Raw genomic sequence first — 14,778 nt, 5'->3', positions numbered from 1 at the left:
CACTCTCCCAACTATACTGTTGGTGCAATTAAAGTGATCCCTAAAAACCCTTGTGTCCCACAGGTTTTGAAGGACACCTTCAGATAAGAGCATTTTCCCCTCTTGTATTTGGTCTACGTCAACATGTTATAGATGAAACCAAGCAAGGATGCAGAGGAAAGACTTTTTGCAGGTGTGGTGTTTTCCTTTTCTTTGTGTGAAGCCTGTTTGGACCTGCCCAACCTAAACGCTGCACTTCAAGGATGAGTGCTCTAGAACAGGGCATTCCAGGAGAGATCGAGGTAATTGCAAAGGCCACAGCAGAGAGAGACAGATTGATGGCCTTGCTTTTGCATATGCCTTTTGTTAATTCTTTTAGCAGCTGCGGTGCTAATGAAATGTTTCAGCCCATCGTTATCTGCTGATACCTCCCAGCGGAGACTGGACTGGTATCACAGATGAGATAGCTGTTTATTTAATTCAATCACATTTGAAATGTGCAGAGAAGCAAGACCAAAGGCCCCTTGCTCACCTTCCCTTTCTGGACTAAGCACGTTTGAATTTAACACACAACTACCAAGGAATCGGACCTCATAGTGAAGGTGATATCTTTTATTAAACCACTAGAAATTTTTTTTTTTTTGCAAAAATCTAGTTGGTCTAATAAAAGATATCACCTCTACCACAAGTTCTGACTCCTTTTGTCTCTAGGCTACAACCCGGACACCTGATACAACTACTAAGCATTTACACAATACGCTGCAAATTAGGAACTCTTCTGCTCAAACTGACCCATGGGAAGGCGAATCTCCCCACTCTACAGAAAAGAGAGGAAAGGTGGATCACCTACAGCTACCCAGGTGCTGGGACACAGCCAGGATTAGAAGCCTAGAGAATTTGATTCAAAACTGTGCTTCTGCAGCCGACAGAATAACTTGAACCTGCTCGGGTCTCTTTACAAACCAGTCCTTAAGCTTGGAAAAGCTTCCCTTTCTGTACAGGCAGGCAAGCACCCTCTTTTCATGAAAAATCTCCTCCTTGGCATCCTCCTTTTTGGGGCAATTCACTAAGGCTTTGAACAATGTGCTAACCCGGTCAGCATGACTTTGAGACTCAACTTGTCAGGCCCTCCAGTCTGTAACATGCACTCAAATGCAGGACCTTTGGGACAGGGATAATATGACCAGATTTGCAACAGAAACATACCTTTAAGTGACTTGCATATTTCATGACTAAGAGAACATTGTAAAAGTATTTGCAGACATCACCATGGCTGGCTTCCAACTCAATAGACACATTTCTAAGCAAAGGGTTTTCTTTTAGTAATGGCATCTAAAATGAGCTTACCCTGAAAAGCTAAATATTATTAGTTAACACTTTCTTTGAGAAAAGGGTAACTTGGATATTATAAATACCCCCAACTTTCCCATTCACTGTTCATCACGTTTGGCATCTGATTCCATTAAACCGAGTGGGGTCCTAGTAAACTCGAAGCAAGTTCTACTGAGTCCTAAGTGCCTGGAAGAATTATCCAGACTAAACAAAATGAGAACTGAGATGCTTTATAGGCATATGAACACGAAAGGAGAGACGAGGCCCGTGCCCTCTTCATATACTGCAGAGCAAACCAACAGGGAGCAAGGAAACACGCAGAACTTCACTAGTCTACAATCCCTTGACATGAACTGCACGGATGACTTCCTTACATCCTAGCAAAGAATCACTAAAAAGATGCTGCTACAATGATGTTTGTTTTTGTAAAAAAACAAACAAACAAACAAACAAAAACCAACCCCCCCCCCAAAAGGAAGAGGTGTAGCGTAAGTAGTATTTGGCATTTCACATGCCCGGAACAGAGGGATGTAGCAATCTTACTATTTTATTGGATTTGTGAGCTCACTGGTTCGCTCATTCCAGACATTCTCCAAGTCACTCATGCAAGAAAGGAAGGTCCTGCTATAAGGATATCAGCACACTTTAGTCCGTTGAGAGACTGGAAGGTTATACTGTCTTACGCATTGCCAAATGAGACCATAGAATGCACAACATTTTAAAAACTATTCATAAACTGAATTATTTATTTAAAAAATTTAAAACAACAGACAAACTGAGAATTGCTTAAAATTAAAATTCCTTGATAAAATTATTCACGCAGCATTCATGTTGTGATTTTTTTTATTTATTTCTGAAATGAAACCATTGTACATTGTACAAACCATAGCTACTGATGGAATAAATAAGTGAAAAAAATTATACTGCTGTACAACACACACACACATAAATCATAAGATGGAAAACGATTAGGTATTGAAGAAAACAAAAATTCTTTACACCTTCTAACAGGCCCTTAGATATAAGAACATTCCAAAACATGACAATGTTTATGTATGAAGATAGCCACCCAAAACCAATCTCGTATACTGCCGTGTTGATTTTTTTGTTGTTTTGTAAGTGCCAGCACTTTTTGGAATGTTTAACAACTACTTTCCCAAGCATAAAAATTCCAAGGAATAGTTCTGCTATAAAATGTTTGGCTGAGTAAATCTCTTATTCGGAAGGCCTTCCCAAGTGTTCCACAACCTCAACTAATTTACTTGCTTCTAGTTTCTTTTGTTTTTGTAACTGAAGCTCCAACATTCAGCATTGTAGCAAGGAAGCACTTCATGATATTTGCACTATTTCTAGAACGTGAGCTGTATGAGAACTTTCAGTCACCTTGAAGTAAATTACAACTCCCCTTCTGCTCCACATCGCAATGGTTTCAATTCACCCTTTTACAGTGAGTTCATAAAACAGATTTCAGGTAGAGATGGTCCAAGCCAATAAGCTGGATTTAGATCTGGTTCCAACCCTAAACAGGGCTTGGATCCTATGTTCTGGTTTGATCCCATCTGTACTTTCTGGCATTAAAATGTGTTTACTCACATCCATTGGCCCATATGTGTTATTAGGCACTTCAAAGAAAGACTAATAACAGTCTTATACTCTATTTTGGATTTCTTCACACCAGGTAATGTCAAAGTCTCTAAGAAAGAGACTGACATTAACAGGTTTAAGGAACCCAAATCTATCTGCTTGTTCAATTGTCTGTTGTCACTAGAATCTGATTAAAAAAAAGTTCTGAATGTATTTTGTATAAGCTGTAAATTTAAAAGTTACTATTTTAGAAATAAAGCGACTAGGCAAAATGGTTATGCTGCTTTGTTTTCCAAGCCACAGAACAATGGACACGGTTCTGAGCAGAAGCCAGAGGAGAAAAACGGAATTTTATAGTTAACCTGTTGGTGTCAGTAATGCCAATAAATGTTTCTACCTAATGAAAAATTTGAGGTATTTTAGTGCTATTTATATATTTTTTCTTCCTAAAGTACAGGAATCAGTTTTTAAACCAAAAACAAAACAAAACAAAACAAACAACCTCCCCACCCTATTTAGTCCCTTGGAAACTTACAGAAAAATCAAAAACATGAACAATCTGAAGATAGCAATTAGTAAACATGACTACTTGTCAAAGGTGGCATCAGATTCATGTCGTTTTAGTATTAAAAATTAAAATGAGTGAATCAAAGTGTTTTTAAAAATTTGAATTTCTTTAAATTTACTCATTTAATATATCAAATAGAATTTTTCTCACAAAATATTAATTAATTCTGAGTGTAATATACATACAAACTGATAGCCGTTGACCAGTTATCATCCACATTTTTAAGCATACACACAATTCAAGAGAGATACTTCTTCCATTTCATTATGTATATTGTGCAAACATAACTATTGGCTCCTTATTTCCTTATTTCCAGAATGTTAATGAACTTTATGATCTGACCAGAGAATTCAAAAACTTATTAGGGAGCACACTGCTTTCATGAATGATTTGCAACCAAATTTTATTTAGTTAAGATCCAAAAAGTTTATTTCAACATAAAGGAAAAAATCCCAAACTTAGCGTAGCAAGTTATTTGGAGTTGAATCCCGCAAACATCTTATAGAAGGTCAGCATTGGCTCCCCACTTTTCCCGCCCCATGCTGTGTTTCATAATTAAAGTGGTAATTGCAAATGCAATGCAGTAGTCAAAGCTCAAGCCATTTTCACCATTGGAGAATTCAGAAATAAATAAGATTACAAAGAGCTAAGTATGAAAATGTATCGACTGGAAGCAATTTTATCATTAAAAAATATCTACAGTTCTTAGCTTACAAACTATATGCAACCATTTTCATAGCTGTGGGATCTTGATTTGAATTACCAGGTCCATCTCCTGCACCGAGCAAAAGAAGATTAAGGACCCAATCCATCAACACATATTTCTCATGTGAATATTCCTTACTCACACAAGTAATTCCTACTGCTGTTGCTGGGTGCTGAGATGACTCGGCACCACTACGGAAGTACTAAGCCTACTGCAAGAGCAGGCGTTCAGGACCTGATCCTTGTCGATGCTCTGCACCTCTAAATGCTGTTGACTCGAAGGGAGTTGCACATGCTCAGCACCTCTCATTCAAGTCTAGAATGAGCAGACTTCAACATAATCGAAAAGGAAGGAACTTTCCTACCAACGCAGTTCATGGAAACAAGACTTATTTACAAAGATTTGGTGAAAATTAAAAAAAAAAAAAAACAACACACCCCAATACAGTATAGATTGGAACATATCAGTAAACATCTTATCAAAGAACAGTACAATGAAATCCAGTTCAGTGAAAACCTGATAATCAAAATAAACCATTTCAAATACATTTGCTATGTATCAGTCCCTTTGATCCTTTATTTATAGTGGAACCCTTCTGTAAAATGTACACTGTACCCAGTACAGAGATCTGGACCTAATATTTAACCTACTTGAATCGTTTCGTTATCTATGTAGATCCGGCCTATAAATGGTAAATAAATTGTTAACTTCTGCTGAAGTCAAGTGTTTAAAAGACCAGATTTACAATTTGTGAATGCTGTGCATTCAATAAAAGGTGTCCACTGTAGCTGCAGAAAAATAAAATATCAAGCTTCTTTGTCTCCTTGGACTCCAAGTGTGAAAATGGCTTCCTAATCTCTCTCATCTCCTTTTGTTAATTTTTAAGCACCAGGGATTGAAAATTAAAAAAAAGAAAAGAAAAGAAAGAAACAAAACAAAACCAAAAAAACCAAACAAAACTTACTACATGGCATTATACAAACATAGGTCACTTTGCAAAGGAGACAGTTGCAAAACAACTTTAAAAGTTAGCACTGTTTTCAGAACACAAGGCACAAAACAAAAGCAGACATCACGCCAGAACAATGAACTTCACATGAAAGCTAATACCTGACCTGTACCATCCTTAAATATCTTACATTGTTAAATAGAGAAATGAAAAAAAAATACAGCAGCAACATAATTGTAATTTTGACTTTAGAAACAGTGCGTAGACCCCTCCTGAGTTGTTTACTCCAACCATTTCAGAGACAGTAACTTAAAAGTTCTCAATGTTTGTTTCACAGGAAAAAGTTTTCAGTGTCTGAGAAGTTAAACCTTTGTTAGGTTTTCTTGGATTTTTGCTTGGTAACTTGAAAAGTTAGGAGTTCTGTCCTCATCCAAGAGAAGATGCTTAAGTAAGGTTGTTCTATAATTAAGCCCACTGATGTACCTTACATAAAAACTGACCAGGAAAATCTATAGTCTAAATCTCTTCAACATTTTGTTGGGAAGCCTCTACTTTCATCTTTTTAGAAGGTGGCACTCCTTCAGAGTCCTTAACAGGGGGGAAAAAGAAAGAATTCATGTTATCATTGAACTGAATTTTAGGTCCTGTAGACATCAGATAAAAAACTTATGAGCATATACTCAAAAAGCATTTTAGGACGCAAGTGACGTAACCAAATGAACACACTTCCAGGAATCACCCTTTTAACCAACAATCTGCTTACACTTTTTCCTTGTTAACACAGGGCAAACTTCTGGTTGCAGCCACAAAGCCCACTGTATGCTACTCCAAAATCAACAGCATTTACAAGCAGTCATGCTCTTGCTTCCTTTAGCTGCACACTCAGCCATGGCCCACACCACGCTCGTGGAAGTTGCTCCTGCTAACAGTAATGCAATCTGCAAAGGACAACGCACGTGGGGTTTGGAGTGGGCATGTGTGCAGCAACAACTGAACCAACTACCACCGGCATCTCAGACAGGATACAAAAGAGACAATATCTGAGGAGCCCCATTTCCCCCCACACCCATGGCTTTGTAGGTATGTACATATACATGCTTCAAGCCACATTTGGCCCTTTGAGTTTCTTAACGCTGCACCTTTCCAGATGCACTCAGTGTTCTGCTTTATAATGGACATAAATGTGTCCAAAACATCCTTAAAGAGACACGATTCAATAGATTAGGCCCAAAATGTATATCAGTAAAAATCTTGATTTAGCTTTTAGCATTTCACTAAACAAGGAACTGGCCCCCCACATTGGATCCAGACTACACGGCTCTTCATAAGCCAGATCCAAACCCACCTGAAGAAGCAGGGTGGACAGCATCAGGAAACCACAGGGGTTAACACAGCTGCCTTTGCCCCCTTGCTGGACATCCCCAAACAGGCTCCACATCCCAGATTTCAGCAGCAGGTCTCACCTTCAAATTCCAAGCCCCTGTAGGAGCCCCACAGGCTGGATGACAGCTATTGGCAAGATCCAGCCCCCAGAATGTATCTTGGACACCCCCGGCCTACATGTATTATTAGGTCCACAGTGAAGGAAATGAAGGTAACACACAGCTCCTTTCCTGACCATTTTCCTTTGGTTCCTCATGTTTACAAAAAGGTTGACTGAATTTGGAAGAAAAAAATTCTAACATTCCTTTGTACTTAAATACAATTACCTGAGAATTTTTAGATGCCTCTGATGTTATATCATTTTCTCCAGAGGTTTGAATGTCTGCTTTCTCTGAACTATTCATGGAATTATCCATTGAAGACTGTGAATTCTGCTCGTCAGAAGTATCTGCAAGAGTAGACTTGTTTAAGAAGTGAAATCAACTTGAAATAAGAACTCCTAAACCATTTTACATTCCAACACTAAACACAAGCAGAAGTTTCATCCAAGCATAATCACTGGTAATCACATACCCAATGACACGAGTCATCACTGGGGATCAAATTCATTAGCTCCAGCACCACAAGAACAGCTTCTGCCACTGAGCTAAGGAACTCTTTTTGCCAGCGGCCTGGGAAGCAGCATAGTTACTCGGATCACCCGCCAGGGGGAGTCCCAATCAACACTGTGACCACAGACAGGACCTGAATTCCCAATGTTTAAAAACAAATAGGAAAGAAGTTAAAAAAGATATTCAGACCTTTCTATGCATCATAAGGCAGCAAAAAAAGAACAGGTCCAACGTTTTTATTTGGAAGTCACCTTTAAGCTTTTGAAAGTAATTCTAAATCAATGTGAAAATAAAATACAAAGTCATTTCTGAAATGAGGCTTTGTCCTCTTTGGATCCTCAGGGCACAGGACTTCTACCTGCAGGCAGGATTTAGGTCTGATCCAGCCACCCCTAAGGTCAGTGACAAAATTACTCTTGCCTTCCAGAGGAGCAAGAGCACACAAAATTGCTAATTATTTCAGTGAGATTTCATGTACGAAAGCAAAATCCATGCGAAGGACTGTGCTTCAATTCATGCAATGTTAATGAAACGGAGTTTAAAAAACGCAAGCCAACTGGAAATGTTTATGGATAAGTTAAACTGCTAATCCCAGGCGGACTGCTGCAACTCATCACGGCTGACTTCTCACAACATATTTATTGTTTTGTTGGTGCTGGAGAAAGACAGTTGTGTTTCATGTGACAAGCCAGCCAGTCTATTCCACTTCATTTAAGCGTCTTTCTTATGACAAATTTTGAACTGAAATAATCACTTAAACTGGTGATCGGAACTGGAAAAGCCATAGGCACAGAGACAGGTATCTGCATGTTATTACCTTCTGAACCAGGCTGCTCCTTTGGATCTGTCTGAATTTCATCAGACTTTACTTCAGTGCCATCTGCTTGTGTTGCTGAGTTCTGCTCTGGTGCTGGACTGGAGTTACTACTGTTCTCCTGTTTTATTGGAGAAGCATCAGCTATTGAACTCTGGTTGCTATTGTCATCTGGAAGAAAATTCTGCCTTGATGAAAAGTGAATACAAAAGGACATTTTGGCTTTTCTTGCATTTAGTTTTTCAGGCATTACTGAAAAACTAGTCAAGATAGATCTTAATCCCACATGCCTTGCACACCTGAGACTCTTAGCGAGACATTAGAGGGAATTTTGGGCTGCGCTCATGTTCACTGAGGCACATAATCAAGTAGGACTTTTTACACTTAAGACCCCAGTACCCTGCTGATGGTCTCTGCTGTAAACCCTGCAGCATACTTCTAGTGTACATCTCTGCAGATATGGCAACCAAGGCAGGTACAGTAATTAGAAGTATTCTAACAGACAAAAGTCTTGTATTTACTGTATATGCCTCTGAACAGAATCCAAAACTGTATATTATGAGCCAAACAGACCAGTAATGCAACAGGAAGATATCAGAAGTGCAAATAGCTAAAGCAAGAGCTCTGCATCCAAAGAAGGCCACACCTCTGGTCCAGCTCAGCTGTGAGTTTTGTCCAGCCAGGGTAAAACATACACACACAAAAAAAAAACTTGCAGCATGGTAGACAACGCAGGTTGCTTTTGTTAAACTGCCTGCATTTCTTTGTGGGAAATTAAACATTTTACTTTTTCTGTTATTTAATTGTATCACGCAAAAGTCTTCCAGGGGGCAGATATTTCAGGAGCCTAACTTTTTTTTCTTTGTGTTAGGATGGGGAATGAATACTGTTGCCCTGATTCACATCACACCAGTGAGAATCAGAATAAACTCCATTAAACTAACGGGGTTAAAAACACACAGAAATGACATAAGTGATATGAGAAAGAAGACTATCTGAAAACATAGCTTCCTCTTTTTTCATAACATTAAGCCAATATGCTCATGTCAAAATACAAATTATGCTGTAAAGACACTCACATTCTTCAAGGAATTTTACTTACAAAGATTCCTAGGAACTTAAAACGTTGCTGAAATTTCAAATGCTAGAAAGAAACTGCCCAGTGTTATGACCATTCACGTCACAGCTCAGTTAGGAATTTTGTTTGACATAACCTACTGTACACATCAAACTAAAGATAATCAACCATAAAGTCTTGCAGCCATGTCTTTTGCACTTCTATAATCTTCCATCCAGAATACTTCAGTGCCTTAAAATCCTAAGTTAAGAATCATGGCATTTCTCTCGTGCGTGTTACAAAAGTCCCCATAGCAGTATAGACCACCACAATTAAGGCCATAAACGAGCTTCCATTCCAGCCCTCTGCTATCATGCTTTGATGCCTTACAGATGACTGATTTTGGAGGTGAATTTGCATGTTTAGTTTCTGTTGTTTTTTTCAGGCAGAATTCTTTCAGCTAATTTTGAGCTTATTAAACACCTTTTTCAGTCTGGGAGGGAGGGGTGGCGGGGCAAGAGGGAAGTGGGGAAGAGAGATGGTGATAGAGAAATGCATTTCTCTCTTGCATGGGTTACTACAGTCTGCAGTTATTTACATCTGATGGCTCCAAGATCAAGTTATTAAGGTGTGAAATGTGGAATGGGGTCTTTCACTAAGCCACTAGCTGTGAACTTTTTAAGGACAGACACTCTTTGCAGGCACATGGAGCTAGTTTAAGTTACCAAACATGCTCAAAAGAAATCAGTAATCACTAAAAGCACTACCACGCACTGAATTTAAGTTTTGTCCCTTCCCCTTTTTATTGTATAATTTGGCTCCACGCACAACAGACAAAGACATCTTATTTTAGACCCTGCATCTGACATTGCTGATGCTAATGCATTGATTTGGGGCAGTTTACTTCTATTCTGAATTACCGCTTGAGCAAATCATGCCCACAGTTACAATGAGCAATACAAAAATGGTTCTTCACAACAGTACCATGAGGTAGCTGAGTCTGATGCTCTCCTACTCACCATGCATGTCCATCATCCCTGGAGAGGAACTATTCTCTGGAGTTGTCACTTCAGATCCACATTTTTCATCTTTGCCTTTTTTCTTATTCTTATTTTTCTGAAAAAGCAAAGACATCCCCTAAAGATTAGCGTTACAAATGAGATTAATCCACATTTAGTGTAGGACTTTCAAGCTTGGCATTTTAGTCTTGTGTCTCACACTCACAACTTTCAAGTGGAAAATAAACCCAAGTCAAGAATTGCCAATACCAATGATGCTGGTGTTACAAGGTCAGAGAAACAGCTCTCCATGTGGTTCTCAACATGGTGTCTGCTCACGTGGAATTCTTCCACGCATCTGGACCACTAAGGTGACAGAGACTTTGAGAAATAAGACTGCTGTCCAGTATGGCATATTGTTATTGATGGTTTGAAGACATCTAATTCAGCAAAGTACTGCAATAGGTGCACATTTTGATTAATTATGCACCCATTATGGTGGCCTTTGGGGGCATTAGTGTTTTTATTGCTTTTCCCTCCCTCTTCCAACAGCTAAAACATTAACTGGGAAAGGGAAGACAAAGTCAAGATTTCCCATCAAGACAGACAGGGAGGCAATGGCGTTGATCAGAATAGACAGGTGCTAAGAATCAGAAGGTCTTTACTTAATTTCTGACTCTGCAGCCTTGCTCATGGGTAAATCAACTCTCTGCCCTACCTCAGCTTCCACTCTGATCTCCTTGGAAAGCCATATCATGAGGTGACAGGGCTTCCCCCAGGCTGGGCTCCCACCTGTCCCTGTGGAAGGAGCATCTTAACCTTCGCATGAATTCTTGAATGTGTATACAAAGGTAATTCAGAATTCCTTCTATGAAACAATGGCCTTTGCCTCCCTCTTGCTGACCCAGGCCGTGGAGACTTTGTCCTACTCCACATCTAATGTAGGTTCTACATTAATAATAGAGTAGGAAAGATCAGCCAGCATGAGAGAAAGAACCAACTCACAGCAGCAAGACTATCCTGCATGAACATACAGCACATTACACTACAGTAACAGAAGGAGCTGCAAGCATTAATACAAAGGGAAAGATGGTAGTATGCATCCAAAGCAGGGAAAAATCTGGGGCTGGAAAGGGATGAAACATTTCCAATTAAAACATGATGTAATTAATCCCCAAAGAGAAAGTACCAGCTACACTGCTTGTGGAGAACCAATGCTTGCTGTGAGAATGAAAAGCCAGCTTCTAATGTAGGAAAAGCTAAACCAGCAGCCCATTAGGGTTAGGCAGCATCTTCCAAAGAGACACAAACAAGATGGCACTCAATAAAACCTGAAGGATTCAACAAGACAAATATAGGTCTTTTCCTTCTTTTAACTTGTAACAGAATAGGTGGAAAAGTTACACATAGAGAAAAGGTAAATCTTTGCATGAACTCAGCTTATTTAGCAGAACAAAAAGGCTGAAGGAGCTAGGACTTTTCTATAACTACATCAAGGGGATAAACTTCAAGGAGAGGAAAAACTATTTAACATAACAACAATTTTGGCACAAGAACACACAAAAACTCACCGTGAACAAGTTTAGGCTGGTGATTGTAAGGTGGCCTCTAACCATCAGGGCTGTGAGGTTCTGGAATGGCTTTCCAGTAGGAGCAGTGGGGCAGAACACTTTAAATATGCACACTCACGTGCACGCATTTCAGAAAGTTAGGTACAGAACTGCCTGCTCTGAATCAAGGACGCCACATTCCCAAATACTTGGGTTTTCTTTTTGGAAGGATCAAAGTGGTAACACTTGAATAAGGAACTCCTGAATCATCTCTTCTGCACGCGCAAGGGAAAGAGGAGTATATCACGATCCCTAAAATATTAGGCAATATTCCCTTGGGACCATGAAACACTGCAGCACATTAAGAAGCCCCCATGTCATATTCAAATGATCAGTCGAAGAGGACCCTGGTTTGCTCCTATAGAGCAGGCCAAGGGCTGGTGCAAAAAAGATCCTTGAGACCAAGTAGAACATGCAAAGATTTTGCACCCTCTCCCATTCACTTTACTGTCAGTACAGATTTTTCTTCTGTTCAAAAAGACCTCCCCTTAATCAAAGAAACAACGCAGACACCCTTTAACCTTAAACTAGACTGCAATTTGCTGCAGCAGCATGACTGTGCCTACTGGGGATAAGCAGCATTTGACGTAGATGTTAGAATGACCTAGTTTCAAGGAGATGGTGACAATTAAGCGTAGGCCCAAAATCTAGGGATATTTGCCCAATATGTCCAAATTACCATCCAAATATTGGAACTGGTTCTATGTAGAAAGACTCTGTACAATCACAGAACCTCACTGACTTAGCAGGTATTTATGCAGAACGAACTGCAGAACTGGGGCCTTAGGCACCCTGGAACCACATCAAACTCCATTCCAGGTCTCCATTACAGAAGCGTACTATGCAGGACATTTGGGAAAATACACCGCTAGCATCCTCTTGGCTGCAAACTTAGATGTAAGAAAGTGGACCCAGAATGCCCCAGCAATTGCAACACTCAGGTCAGAAATATATTTAACAAACCCGACCTAACTGCAGCACAATGATCACTGTCTCTTGTGTCACAAATAGTCCAATTAGCACAAACACTTATTAAGGAGTTAAAAATGACCGTGTTCATATACTGGTTGTATTTTTTCCACAAAGAAATTCATGAGAGGTTATTTCTCACATATCTAGTTCAGTTTTAAGGCACTTTTAAATATAACAGACACTACAGAAATGCTTATCTTCAGCCAGTGAAGTCTTCAGTCAGATGAAGCCATGGAAAAAGAAAGGCTTGCTTTATAACACATCCTTAATCGAGGACAGAGCTGGGCCTGGAAGCTGGACTTTGAACAATATGGATAAAGGCCCGAGACTTTTTCTGAAAGATCCATTGAAGGACCTTTGCATGCATGATGTCCCCAGGAATTACATGGTAAAGAGCACAGCCTGTATGCTGATCCAGGCAGAAGAGAGCCACCTACTGAATCACCAACAGCACTTTCTGCAGCAGCCTAGATTTCTCAAGATCTTCCATTCAAGTGCTACCAACCTAGCCAACCCAGCCATAGCTTGCAAGATCTGGGGAGGGCTAGGGTATTTCCTGTAAACCCCAACTAAACACAAGATACCTGTAGGATGTGCAGCGATACTTACATCATCAACTTTGGGCTCTGTTACTGGTACCCATTTGTAAATCCTGAGGGATGTGTCACCAACTGTCACCCACTTCTTCTCCCTACAAAATTACAATGCAGGAGAAGTTAAAATTAAAATCTTTATATTCAGAATAAAAAGACCTACCACTGTATGCTCTCAAGGATATAAATAGGCTATCACTCCAGTAAGATACTATTACACCACCTCAAACACATATATACAATTATTCACTTTTAAAAAAACAAAACCAAAAGATTGAAGCCTGCAAATAAACTGCTTCACAATTCTGAGGGCTCTTACTTGTCTGGCTGAGGGACTGCAGTAGCAGTAACGAGGCCTGGGCAAGAGATATGGTTATGCAGACTTCTACCGAAGTTAAAACAGTTACAGCTGTCATTTAACATTGCATGCAGCAGCAGAGGTTTTCAGACCTGGGCTACTCTCAAGAGCTGTGCTTATTGATACTGGAAATCTGCATGCACTGTGACCAGATGACTTTTTTTTTTGGAGAGAACCTTGTAACGATTTTGGTGTTCACTCAATACCGACAGCAAATATTTTTTAAACGAAGGACTACTAAGAAGCACTACGCACTGCCATGCAGAAGGCTAGAAACAGATTCATCAGGTCCTGGCTCCCTGGACCAGCAGGGCCTGAGCACGAGCTGCAAGAGCGGACAGCACAGCCTGCGGCACCCGTGCAGACTCTGCCACCCAGTCACAGCGAGACTGGTGACCTGTGAAGAAAATCTGGCCAGAGGGCACCACTGCTGTGGGAGGCCAGGCAGATACAAAATGGGGAGGATGCCAAAAATTGGGAGTTCAGGAACCAAACTCCTGGAGAAGCAGAACGCTAAAGGCAGGTCCATACCACCAGAGAAACTTCACCTAGTCGCTGGCGATCAGGTCTCTCAAGGCACAGTGGATCACTATTGGTTTGTAGATTCAAAATACATTTCTGCAAACAGATCCATTACAAACCAACAGAAACACTACTGGCTACTTATCCAGGAACAATTGGTATTAATTTAAGATTCTAAAACATATGCTGCTTTGAGTTCTGTTTTGTCTTTTTTTTTTTTAAACAAAGATACACATGACAGCTGCATGCCAAACCTATCATTTAAGTATATATTTAAAACTGTTCACTGCAGGAAGGAAGAGGCTGGATGATCCTTGTCCAGTGCATTTGTGATCTATTCAGAGAGGCTTGTGATCACATTTGAGTGCCACTGACACCCTCCTGATTGTTAGTGGCCAAAATGCAGGCAATGTCAACTTTGATCTCTGTCTTCCTTTAAGGGATACTCTTCTGTGCTTAGAAAAGGAACTAGCCATGGCACTCCGGTAACAAGTTTGGGCTTTCCCTACAATGACTTTTTTTAAAAACACTGTTTAAGCTTCAGTTCAGATGAACTGATTTCCAGTTTTGTATACGTGGCTTAGCTCCATTAAACGTTTGTTCACCAGAGCGCCCCAAGGGATGACAAGGTCAAACGATCATAAACTCCTGCGAGACCGTTTCAGGCTGGACATAAGAAAGAATTTCTTTACTGTCCGAACCCCCAAGGTCTGGAACAGCCTGCCATCGGAGGTGGTTCAAG

At 40.0% G+C, this 14,778-nt stretch overlaps 1 protein-coding gene across 1 annotated transcript in view; it reads right to left on the bottom strand.

The window, feature by feature from the left end:
* Positions 1–2,136: 2,136 nt before the first annotated feature.
* The window catches only part of BCL7A (BCL tumor suppressor 7A), a 15,083-nt gene continuing 2,441 nt past the window's right edge, over positions 2,137–14,778 (bottom strand). Inside the window, exons 2-6 of the mRNA XM_019539375.1 lie at positions 13,173–13,254; positions 10,003–10,099; positions 7,930–8,097; positions 6,828–6,949; positions 2,137–5,706 (exon numbers count right to left, since the gene is read on the bottom strand). Of these exons, the coding sequence (XP_019394920.1) occupies positions 5,635–5,706; positions 6,828–6,949; positions 7,930–8,097; positions 10,003–10,099; positions 13,173–13,254 (541 nt within the window). The 3' untranslated portion in view covers positions 2,137–5,634. The remainder of the gene's footprint in view (positions 5,707–6,827; positions 6,950–7,929; positions 8,098–10,002; positions 10,100–13,172; positions 13,255–14,778) is intronic.

Source organism: Crocodylus porosus, unplaced genomic scaffold (genome assembly GCF_001723895.1).
Source record: "Crocodylus porosus isolate Cpor-Errol unplaced genomic scaffold, CroPor_comp1, whole genome shotgun sequence".
Lineage (NCBI taxonomy): Eukaryota > Metazoa > Chordata > Crocodylia > Crocodylidae > Crocodylus > Crocodylus porosus.
This window is presented reverse-complemented; position numbering and strand designations above follow the sequence as displayed.